General features: G+C 42.6%; 1 protein-coding gene across 1 annotated transcript; it reads left to right on the top strand.

Moving 5' to 3' along the window:
• Positions 1-4,606: 4,606 nt before the first annotated feature.
• On the top strand, positions 4,607-12,385 carry tnfrsf1b (tumor necrosis factor receptor superfamily, member 1B; the record flags this gene model as incomplete). The annotated part of the gene is made up of 10 exons (XM_080845459.1): positions 4,607-4,672; positions 6,960-7,038; positions 7,453-7,578; positions 7,723-7,875; positions 7,958-8,051; positions 10,083-10,321; positions 10,497-10,553; positions 11,140-11,220; positions 11,654-11,676; positions 11,936-12,385. Exons 1-10 carry the CDS (start codon positions 4,613-4,615, stop codon positions 12,383-12,385), a joined length of 1,362 nt encoding a protein of 453 aa, XP_080701585.1. The 5' UTR covers positions 4,607-4,612.
• Between the last annotated feature and the right edge of the window lie 499 nt (positions 12,386-12,884).

The raw sequence follows: 12,884 nt of genomic DNA, 5'->3' as shown, positions 1-12,884 counted from the left end.
CCTTTCTGAGGGTGGCTTTTCCAGCACGTTCTTCCAGTAACCCAGTCTTTTCCACCATAGCTCCAACCTTTACTAATTGCTCTTCAATGTTCACTGTACCTCTCAGACTTGTGGCTAGCTTTGGATTACAACTGCTCAGTATTGTTGTTACCAAATCAATTTAGACATATAGCTTGGTAATCATAGGCAAAGTGTCTTAAACATTGTTCTGGGGTTTGGACCATGGTTCGAGTTTTTCTTTATTTGCTTCAGTCTAATAATCACTGGGAAGAAATGCAACCAGAAAGGCTTTATTGACTTCAGCCCAGTTGGTAATTATCTTTCTCTCTGCACAGTTACTTTGTGCAGGTAAAAGTTCTCACATTGCTCAATAAATGTTAACACATCAGCTGTGTCTCTTGAATGAATTCGCTTTTAACAGAGGTGTGTATGCTATATCAGTTAGAGATGACTGATCATAAGTGTAATGAAGTTTTACATGGAAAAACTCCACTCCACTTTCTACTGAGCTCCCCCTAAAGTTGCCCCTATACCCCCCAATTATCATGATGGGAAATGCGCCAATACCAGAGACAGCAACCGGAGATACACCTCAAGATACACCTCGACAAGATTCCACGTAACCCAGTGTTAGTTCAGGTTACTTCACGACACCAATTAGTCTGCGAGCGCGTCCGCCGCAACCACAGGCTTGTATTTTCAGCAGGCAATTATGCTCAGGCAACTCCTTTATAGCTTTTTTGAAGCCTCGTTGCCTTGCTTCCGTTGACAAGTCTTCACATCTAGCGACGCTGGGTCAGGCTAGTTTTACATCCAGACTGAATCAGCCTGAGCCAACACCCAAACACCACTTGCAGCTTCTGTTTTCACCCACCCACTGCCTGTGCAGAGGTATTGTGCAATACTGACTCATTATCGTGCCTTCAACATTATATCATTGTTAGAAATCAGCTGTTAGTATCAGATAAGTAGTTGATCTATGTTCAAAAAACTGTTCATAATTAACATACCCACTCACTTTTATTGCCACGCACTTTGCAGATATGTGTACATCAGTGACCAAGCAGAGCATGCAAGGCATATCGCTCATTCCAGTACTCATAATCCATCTTTAAGCACCACCAATTTTTTCTGTGTATTCATTTAAAAATGCTCTTTTATCCAAAGCATTTTACAATTTAGTGCTTTTAAAATGTTATCAGCATGTGTGCTCCTGGGGTATCAAACCCATGAGACTGAGGTTGTTTGCATTATGCGCTAGCAGTTGTAGTGTTGGAACACTTAGTGGCGTATGCAAAGTCATTATTGATCTTATCTTATCTTATCCTATGGTTTATTTTTCTCTGTTCCCCTCAGGGTCTATATTTATCTACTCTCCAGGAATGGTGGTCCTTGGCACCAACGCGTCGGAGCGGAAAGCGGAGGTGCGTCAGGAGGCCGAGGAGCAGCATCTGGCCTTGGTTCCTCAGCAGGAGTCACCCAGTGGCTTCTCCAGCAGCTCCTCCAGCTCCTGCCAGGATTCAGTGGGGCTCAGCACCCAGGAGGACAACGACGACGACAAAGAGCTGAGCTACCCCATCCCAGCCAGCAGCAAATGAACCAGTGGGTTCCCTGGCACTGATGGTTGGTGGTTGGGGGGGAGGAGTGACTCCCTTAACAGGCTGTGGAAGATGCTTTGAGTATAGTGGAGCAGGGTCATCAGGGTTGCATGAGAGTTTGAAGACAAGTGAGAAGAAAAGGACCTAACAACAGTACCTGAAAAAAAGAGTGTGCTTGTATTATAGCAGAGCCATTGCTGGAACTGTTCACATTTTAATCTATGTCACTTGTGTGCATTGCGTGGGGGGGAGAGCAGTGAATTGCCTGTGTGAGGAAAGAGAAGTCCTCACTACTCCGGTCAGACTTTCACTTCCTCTTTGACAAGTCCAGAGCATGCAGGGTGAAAATAACAAAACTCTTGTGTCCTTTTGAGGAGACTGTTATGAAATGACATACCTCTGTATGAGTGGACAATATATTCACTGCATTTTACGGTCAGACAGAGTAGGTGTGTTGACTACAAGAAGTGTCTTGCGTTTTGCCTGTTAGATGGCTCATTTCTGAACTACTGATACACTGGAGAACAAAGTAATTTACATACTGTGGGCAGTTCTTTGCACGGGACTCTTATATTTACAGTCAGAAAACTGAACTCACTGTTTTTTGTGTGTGTCTGCATATGCCTTCATGTCAAGTGTGTATTTTTAGTGAAAACGGGAAGATGCAAGTCTGTTGAGATATAAGAGAAGTGTCATTTGCAGGCAAATACTTTTGTGGTGCATTCTGCACCAAGTAAGACTACAAGTAAGACTATACATTCAAAACTGGATTGTGTGTGTGTGTGTGTGTGTGTGTGTGAGAGAGAAAGAGACTGAGAGGAGTAAGAGGCACACTTTAAACCTAGGGCAGGTACTGAGTGTGTGTATGGATGGATGGATCTAGGGGTGGGAAGGGCCACCCAAATTTGTCAACTTTATTCTGCCTCTTGAATCTGTCACATCAATCACGTTTATTTAATTCCCCCTGTGAAAATGTCCCAAACAAACCTGTAATGTCCAACATTATAATTGCAAGCAGTATTTAATGTTAACCATGGTAATGTACCTATAGAGATATTTTGTGCTTGTAAACAGCAATATGTGTGTGTGTTCCTTTAGGCACTGGAGTGGTATTACAGGAATGGCAACAGGCACACCACTGTAGCAATGAAAGTTGATTCAGCCTGAAACCATAATTGTTCACTGTCATCTTTCTTTACATGTTCTGTCCTGTAATTGTATCTTGTTATGCTCTTTTTGATGGTAACACTCCATATGATAAATGTCTTTAAAAAGAATACTGCAGGAAGAAACAGATTGAAAGGACTTTTCCAATGGGCACAAAATGGGACTGCATTCACTGCATTTGCTAATATATGTGTACATATGGCTATTATTGTATTCCGTACATTTAGGCTACAGAATACGTTTTATTAATAAGTTTGATTTTTATCAGGTTTACTGGTTAAATAAACTGTAGGAATAGTTTATCTGGTGAATGACCAGTTGTGTATTTAATTTCATTGCCATTGTTTACAATTATTTCATCCAAATGCTACAAGTTAACATAGTTATGCCGTCTAGAGCTTTACAATACCCAGGGTTTGTACAATCTAAGCTGATTTATTTTCCCTTAAACAAATCTTCCACCCCACTACTCAATCAGGCTTAAAGGGCTATGACAACCTGTTTTTGCCCTCTGAAGTACAACCATAGTAGGCTACGCTAGAGTTGTAAACTAATGCTAATGATATGTAAACGCACGTTTATTTTTTTCAGTTATTGCAAAACAATAACATAATCCACCCACCCCGCAAATTGACGGGGTTTGTTCCTTAGGTATGTGACGTTGAGACTGCAGTTCCAAGTTGGAAATACTCTTTTCGCTCATGAGATGTCGTATATCATTCAAACACACCATTTGGAAAACTGGATTTTAGCTGGAGGTGAAATTTAAGTGCCAATCCAAACCAATCAGTGAGTGGAAGCGGGTTACTAGGCCCTCTATCAATCAATTATAAATATTCCCAGGGTCTCCAAAACGTATATTTTATGGTGTTTTAAATACTTTTTATGTTAGTCATTTTAATGAAAATGAATCTGACGACAGATTTTTGTCGTCGAAGGCATTATGTAAGGGATAATGTATAGAACGCAGGTCCTTATCGGAAAATAAGTCCCGACAGGGTGAACCGGACACCGACGCGAAGCGGAGGTGTCTTGCTTCGCCCTGAAGGGACTTATTTTCCGATAAGGACCTGCGTTCTATACATTATCCCGCTTATTATACGGTTACTAGTTGCCACAACAAAACAAAAAAACAAATACACTTAACACAGTGTGTCTTTTTACAATGTATTTGTTACTATACGTAGTGTTAAAAAGCAGAGAAATAGTTCGCCAAAGACGTTGAACTTCAAAGACGTTGAACATTCTTTAGAACACAGCTGCTCAACCGTCCGCTGAAACTCCATTGATAAGTTAGTGTGGAATACTTGCGGAATGATACGAAAGACCTATATCAGAAGCACAAAACCCGTTGCCATTGACAGCACAGCGGTCATTATATGCAGGTCATTATATGAAAATAAGTACCTGCGAACGTTGGGGATGGCCCATTCAAATCAACGGGGCTTTTTGGAACGTTCTGAAGAGCCGTATAATAAGAACAAGTAAATTATGAGTATGACATCGTCAGGCTAATTTTGAACTGTACCTGTGTATCACACTCTATCCTTTTATTATGCCCTCAGCCATAGACATACATGTTCTGTTACATGTTTTCCCTCGTCGCAACAACAGGAGCAACACTCAAAATTGCGTTGTATGCAAAGGCTTTTCTATCCGATTTATATGCCCTCTACCAAACAGATTTCACTCCGTTACCAAATGGTAGTGGGGAGGGTCTAGTTTGGAAAAGGCTCATAGATTCGTTTAGGGGAAACCTGTAAGTCGAACACTTCCGGGACTTTGACAGATGACTTGTTGGTGGCTGAATCGAGTGATGGTGTTCTGTTTGTGTTTGCGATTGGAGCATGGCTTTTCACATCCCGTGCCTGATGTTTCTTGCGGTTTTACTCCTTGCCGAGAGTGAGGTAGGTGGCTATCCAGCTCTAAAGGGAGAGCCAGATTTGCCTACGGGTGAATGTATTTTATGTAACGTAGACGAGTAGTTTCAGAACGTTCACTACAAGTGATACAGCAGCTCTGTATACAGTCATTCTGAATACGTGTAATACGTAATTTGTATAGGCTTACATTTTACGTGGTCCATAAACCAATATAGGTGACTTGCTAGACGGGGTGCTAGTGACAGTCTAGTCTTGGTGGTCTGTGACAGTCTGTCAAAGAGTATTAAGGGGAATCATCGTTTGCTGCTGTAACATCTTGCGGTTATAGTTTCACTTTCTTATTTTTATGAACTATAGTATGTTACCAACCATAGGTCTACTTTAAGGCAAGTAATGCTGTATTCCCTGTCAGACTTGAGTGGGTACAGAGTTTTGAGGTATGTACCAAGTACAGAAACAACTCATGTAGGCTTTTTGTTGTGTCATGCTGATATCCCCATGAGGTTTTATTTAACAGGTTGTGAATCATGCTGAAACTCTTATTATAGATATTTTCATTGACTCATGTAGTGAGACCACAAGAAGCATCCTTTTGAATGATGTATTTTATTTGATCGCTCTGAAGCAGTTCAAACTATTTAGAAAAACACTCAGTATACAAAACAAGTGTTGTTTTAGCAAGTTTAGTTATTTTTCGACACAAAAGTATTTCAACAAATAATATGCACTCCTGGGTAAGCAAAATTGTGCTTTTAGAGGACAGGAGGCATACCACAGCCAGTTGTCACCTTTAGAGAACATGGAATGATGAAAAGAGTGCTATCCTAGACATGTGATTGTGCACTCACCTTTAAATAGCCAAATGACGTGATGACTGAGCACTTTGAATAGATTTCGACCTTCTCTATGCATTTGTGATGAATGATGGCGTGGTGGTTTGAACCTGAAGGTCAAACTTTTATGCGGTTCTGGTCTTGATGTTGGTTCACTGATAACAAAGTGAAATAAGGAGAGATTGATGCCTTGGGTTTGTTTGATGATACAAAATCCCTCAAGCAACAAAGAAAAATAGCCAGGATGGAACAGATTTTTATCATCAGCCCGTGTGTGTGTGTGTGTGTGTGTGTGTGTGGGGGGGGGTGTAGTAGCTCCTCTAGTCTCTTTCTCTGCTTTCACAAATTCTTGTGACAGTGAAAGGAAGTTCTGCGGGTTACACAGAAGGCGAGGGCAGGCCAGACCAGGCGCTGCTTGCTCGCTCACTGCAGGCCCGGAAATGTGCGAGTTCCTGGCAGTGGTGTTATCTCGACACACAAGGGGCCACTTACCAGTAACCACACCCAAAGGATTGATGCTCAGCGCTTTCACACGGCCTCCTACATATGGCTCACTGAGGTGGACGTGAAATTCAAGTCGTTTGTCGGAAAGGAAGTAGAATGCAGGTGTTCCGGGTTGCAGTGTAGCACATGCCACTGGCCAAAGGATATTTGGGTATATATACAGGATTAGAATTATTTTTGTCTAAGCTTTGACCAATCTTGCAACACTTAACATAACAAGCTTAATAATACTATTCATTTTTATGACATGCTCAGGCATAGTTTCACAGTGAGTCACTTTCTCTTGTGTGATGGTTTCCTGGTACTACTGATATAAAACATGGACTTTCTCCAATGCCTGTTCTTAAAGAGGCCCTGTTATGCTTTCATATGATTGCAAAGTTACAAGGCCCAAAGTACACACCAAAGGGAGTAACTCTCTTCCAGAGAAACCCCTTTTCTCAACTGCCTGAAATGCCTTGGAATTCCAGCCTTTCTCATTTGTTACAAGATGATACAATCTCATAGCACATTCCTTACTGCCTACCTGACCAATCAGAGCACACGGGGCTGCTCAGGAGGTGTGACTTAAAGACGCTTTAATAGAGGGATTTAGACAGAGGATGAATAGAGATGTACAGTACATAATGTGTTTTTAAAAAATAATGTTTTTTGGAACATTGAAGCATGTAAATTCATTCTAGTAAATCTATTCTGTTCTTCCCAAAATAAAATAATGAACAATGGCCAAATCGTATGTAGTTCCGTGCAGATAGGGCATGTCAGAGAAGTGTGAATAAAGCAAAACGATGATCTCATAGAGAATAGCTGAGGGGTTTTAGAGATGGCTTATGGTGACGTAAATATAGCTGGGGAAAAACTCCATGTTTAAGTTTTTGGTTACATGAAACCATGTGAAACCATCCACCCACCGCCATTGGTCATCAATGAAAATGGGAACTAACATGACTCTTGTGACCCTTTGTGGTTTGTAGGGGTTCGAAGGATCTTGCGACAATGCCACACATTTTTTTGATACAGACCTGAAGATCTGCTGTGACAAGTGCCGTCCTGGTAGGTCACAGTAAACATACACCTACGTTGTCTACACCGGTGATGACCAAGTGCACTAAATCACATTGGTTTCCTCATGATGATGATCATGATAGCAACAATGATGATCCTCACATTTAGTAGTGCTCTGTCAAGTATATGCCGTAAGCAGTCTGTATACAGGTTTAGCAGAATTGAGGTTTGGGATGTCTTTGGGTTGTCTGTAGTACATTTTCCCATTGGGGAGAAGTGACCTTCATTTGAATGCTTTAATAATGATGACAGTCTACACTTAAAGAATGAGAACAATAATGTAGGTGACACTTCCATTACAGCACATACTCTTACTTTGTGGTAACTCTTCCTTTGTACCACATCTGCTATATGTGTGAATAACAGATGCTTAGTTGTGACTCAGTGTTGCTGTGGTTACAGGGTTTCATGTGAAGGCAAAATGCTCCCAGGGGTCTGCTACGGTCTGTGAGGCTTGTCCTAATGGACGGTGGTCACAGGGATACAGCTACCATGGCAACTGCTTCCGATGCACTAAGTGTCCGAAGGGTAAGTGCTCCCTCTCCTGATCCATAGTGATGCAGTGTGTGTGTGTGTGTGTGTGTGTGTGTGTGTGTGTGTGTGTGTGTGTGTGTGTGTGTGCGTGTGCGCGCGCAATTAAGTAATGAGCACCCATTTTCTCCCCTTTGACAGACAAAGGCCTGGAGTATGGTCAGAAATGCTTAACAATCAAAGATGCGAAGTGTGTGTGCCAACCTGGAAAGTACTGCAAAATTGAATTCAATACGTGTGTAGAGTGCAGAACATACAAGTCCTGCCCCAAGGGTCAGGGGGTCATCACAGCAGGTAGGGCACTAAAAAGAAGTGTTATTTGCCATCCAAAGGCTCTGCTGGGTTTTGATCATGCTTATTTTTGCTCCTATTTCAGGGACGGCTAATTCAAATGTGGTGTGTGGTCCCTGTCCTCCAGGAACCTTTTCTGATCAGTTATCTAGCACGCAGGAGTGCAAAGCACACTCAAAGTGAGATATCAATCCACCCTTGACACGACACGACACAACACGACACATAAATATTGTCAAAAGCATTGTCAGAATCGTCTACTAATCACTAATGCCACTAAACACATGCACACACACAAACACAAGCACACACACACACACACACACACACACACACGAATACAAACACAGTCACACACACAAACACAAGCACACACACACACACTAACACACACACACACACACACTGCTCAGATGGGGTGGGGGGTTATTTTCCCCAACCCTTTTTTACCCATGTTGGAGCACTGTAGAGAAATTTAGCGTTCACTTCCTTAAACGTTTGTGCACTCACTGTCTAGTTCAACCTTGGAAATTGTCAAACCTGCAGCGGGACTCCATTTTGAAATGTTTTCATGTAGCTAGTTCACAGCTCCTGGCATTCTACATCACCTGCTCTCTGTTCACTCTCAGATGCTCCTGCCTCTTCTGTACTCTCCTCATCGTGTGCAGCATGTGCTGAAATTAGATATTAAGAAATAAGATAAGGTATTTTTAAACACTTTGCGATAGCCAGTTTTATCCGACAATCGTTTTCTATAGCCGTGGGTTTCCTTTCATTTCATGTTTTGATGACAAACTGCCAGATAGCTGGAGACTTTGCTCTTGTGATGGCGAAAGCTCTCGCTACTATTACTGGTTGCACCAGCTGATGACCTAGGTTATTGGACATCTGTAAAAGCTGTGTAAAGTCTAACAGTAGAACCGTGCACGTGTTAAAGATGTGTGGGACTCATTTTGATCGCGGAGTGTGGGTGCGTGCGGGAAGAAACTGTAGCTATACTGTATAATGTATACTGTACCTGGGACCCGTAAAGGCCCTCCTTCACAGTACAACATGCGCTGTCTGTAGCCTAGTTTTATTGATATTGGGAATTTTATGTGTTTAGTTGTGATGAGTTACACCCTTTCTTTTCCTCAAACACCCCTTATAGCAGGGTTTTTTGGATTTTGATGAGATATATTTGCTTTTTTTTTAAGCCTACTTCTAACAAGTATGCAAAGTAGTTACAGTGCGCTCTTGTCCCTTGAAAGGCGGCTGTCTGAATGATTTTGAGTCCGGCATTTCAAACAGGTCGTGGTGAGAAATACGTTCTCGTCATCTCCTCTGGTTTCTCCTCTCTCTATAGATGTTGCACAGGTCAGGAAACCTCAGCCCAATGCTAAGGGCTTTATTAGTGTAAGACAACTTGTCTTCTGCTGGTAAACCATAAAAAGAATTTCCGAAGACCTCCGGATGATACAAAGTCCTATGTTGTAAATTGATACCTGACACCGCTAACTGTCACTTTCGTCTCCGTCTACAAAACACATCATTGCTGTTTACAAGCACAAAAAATATCTCTAGGTACATGACCATGGTTAATATTAAATATTACTGCTTGCAATTATTATGTTAGCCATTACAGGTTTGTTTTATGACATTTTCACAGGGCGAATTAAATAAACGTGATTGATGTGGCACACACACACACACATACACTCACATATACCCACACACACACACTCTCACATGTATGCACTCATACACACACCCTCTCCTCCCTCACTACCACAAGTCTCTCACTCCTCCTTTGTATCTTTTCTCTTTATCTAGCTCTGTCTTTTGGTCATTCTCTCTACTTTCTTTCTTACTTGATCTTATCTTCCTATCCTACCCCTTTTTTGTGTCTCACATCACCCTCCCTCACTTATATCTAGCTAAGTGAAACCTTTTAGTCCTTAGAGCAGGGGTCACCAACCTTTTTAAAACTGAGAGCTACTTCAAGGGTACTGAGTTGTACGAAGGGGCTACTTGTTTGATTCAAATTTCCTGAAAAAGCGGTTCGGCCTAGTTATTAAAGAAGTGCTTCTTGGCCCTACTTCTCCAGTGTTATCATCTGCGAGTCATTTTTTTAGAACATGCCTTGTGGGCGACTCACGCAGTTCCTGCGGGCGGCCAGGTGCCCGTGGGGACCGTGTTGGCTACCTCAGAGGCTGCTTTCCTCTTTGAAGGTGTAGATCAGAGGACATCAAGCAGAATGGCAACTCTACGTCAGATACTGTTTGCAAGACTCCTGTCTCTTCTGATCCGCCATCCGACTCGGCACCTATACAGAAGCCGACCACCCAGTCAGTCTTTGACTTCACATCATCAGCTGTTACACAGACAGCGGGCTTTACCACGACAACAGGACCACCACATGTAGGCTCACTGCCCTCTAGTGGTAATCAGAGCACAACTCATCCGATGGGTAAGCCCATGACTCTACCAACTCTACTTCACTCATTTGCTAGTTCACTGTTTTTTTGTATGCAGCTTGTGAGCTTACCAACTAACAGCCAACAGTTTTGCCTGGCAAACACCAACATACCACACTGGGCACTGACAACAGTTTGCTTACTGATATATTTTACACTTTTCTGCAGGTTCTCAGACCCAAAGCACAAAACTACATAATGGAGAGCCTGCATGGCTATGGCAAGGTGTGTTTACCTGTCATGACCACATATCACCAAATTGAATTTGAGGATGTTTTAACACCTAGCCACTGTCAAAAATATTCCTTAAAAAAAAAAAACATGAACATAAAAACCTGCATGACATCGTTCCAACTCATCACCGGCTGCAATGGCTGCGGTATTGCCCACGTACTCACCAGCATGCTTTCTGTTTTGCACATGCATTAACTTGGAGGAGTACTAACCACACTCCCTACTTTTGCCTGAAATGCAGTGCTGCCGCCCTGCACACAAACTCACACTTGCTTTAAGCAACTCATGTCAATCATGTGAAATTTTGAAGAAGAACATTTTGACACTGATTTATTGTCAACGATTGTCATTGTTTTAGTGCATGTTACATTGGAAAACATAACGTTAGGATGGACAGTGTTGGGAATGAGTCTTCAACTCAAGAATGTCTCTCTCTCTCTCTCTCTGTATATCTCTCTGGTTTTCATCCTCACATTCTCCATACTCCTTCACATTGTCTCCTCACATCTGTTCATTAACCCCTCATCCGCTCATGTATCCATTAGCCTTCTTGTTCTCGTCTTTCCTTGTATTGCAGTTGCTCCATGGGCTGCAACGTTTGCAGCTGTTGCAGCAGTTGTGATTGTTGTCTCTGTCTGGCATTTTAAAAAGAAGAGAGGTGAGTCCTTCACACCACACATCAGCCTAATGTGAACCTTTGAAGAGGAGTGCAGAGAAAGGTCCTTCCCCTTTTTAGATCAGTGAAGAGTGTGGCCGCTATCTCAGGCTTAGCTTTCATTCCATCTTATCTGCCAAGCTTGCAGACATGGGCACATCCTATCTCACACTTAACCTTTCACTGTCATAAAACCTCAGATTTTATCAATTGAGACTTTCTTAATGTATAACGTCTTTGGGCTTTTTTGGAGGGTTTCGATATATGTCACAATCTTGGTAAAGACACATGTGTATATACCCCATGTATTTTATCAGCAAGAAAAATCAATTCTCTCACACCTTCCCGTGCTTACAAGTCTGTGAAGTTTTCACATTCTGTGAAATGTGTGTGTGTGCGTGTGTGTGGTAACAACCTGTTCAATTCTGTCCCTCAGGTTCGTCCGAAAAGGAAGCTAAAGTAAGTTTTGAATAAACCTAAGTTTTGAGTGTTAACAAGCAGAGCCAATATTTATAAACTGAAGTAATCTGCTTACAATGCTTATCACTCTCTCTCTATCTCCTTCTCTCTCTCTCTTCCTTCTTCCTTCTGTGTTTGCCTGTTTCTCTTACTCACTCTCTCCTGATCTTTCTTTTCATCCCTTGCTTCCTCATCTCTGCCTTTTCCATCCTTTTCCATCCCTCCTTCTCACATTCCCTCACATCCTCCCCTCCCTCAGGTTGGAAATGGCTATACAATACAAGCTCTCATCCCTCCTGAGCCCAGCCATCCAGATCACCAGCTCCTCCTAAGCCACGGTGATGCGACTGAACCCCCCGTCTCCTCACCAGAGAGACAAACCCCTAGCTCCAGATCCTCATCAATGCCTAATCCTGGCCCCGCTGGGGTTTCCAGCAGCTGCTACGTGAACCAGGGCGACTTCTGTGTGGATCATCCCCAGAGTCCTACCACTCATCAGGTTGTCAATGTCAATGTCAACATCATGGCTCCGGCCTGTGCCGTGCCTGTCAGTCCCACCAGTACCAGCACACCCCGGCCCAACGAACGGCCAGCGGAGTCAGACAGCGAGCTGCCCCTGTCCCAGGAGGAAGTGCACATCTCTTTCCAAGATGAGCAAGGCAAGGACCATCACGCGGCTGTCATAGAGACAGGCGAGTTTGTATGCTAACGGTTTGGAACTTGGAAAACAGTGTTCAGTGCCCCAAAGACTTGAGAGTATTTGAAGAAAGTTGGTGTTCCGGTCTCCGTGAGGGACTCAGTGAGGTGGTGCTCTGACACGCGTTGCTCAGATAGGAGCTTATTTTGGAATGGGCCAGACTTATTCCACAGTATGCAGTTCTGAGAATTAGGCCAGTGTGGTAAGGTTGGACATGTTTCGATTTACCGGCATGTTTTATGTTTGGAATATATTTTTATAAAAAAATGTCTGTCATATCTATCAAAATGTTTTGTCAGTGATGGCCATTCATCAAATATCTGTTGTACTTTTGGAAAACTACAGACTGCGTACTGAATATTGCGTACTGTATTGAAATAACTGATTCACCTTTTCACCACATATTGCACTTTAAATCGGAGTGTGGTGCCACCTAGTGGTGACAGTATTTACAAGTCAAACTAAACTTTTTACCTTGGGTTTTCCCTTCACGGTTTTAGGAAACACACAT

This window comes from Sprattus sprattus (assembly GCF_963457725.1).
Source record: "Sprattus sprattus genome assembly, chromosome: 10".
Classification (NCBI taxonomy): Eukaryota; Metazoa; Chordata; class Actinopteri; order Clupeiformes; family Clupeidae; genus Sprattus; species Sprattus sprattus.
This window is presented reverse-complemented; position numbering and strand designations above follow the sequence as displayed.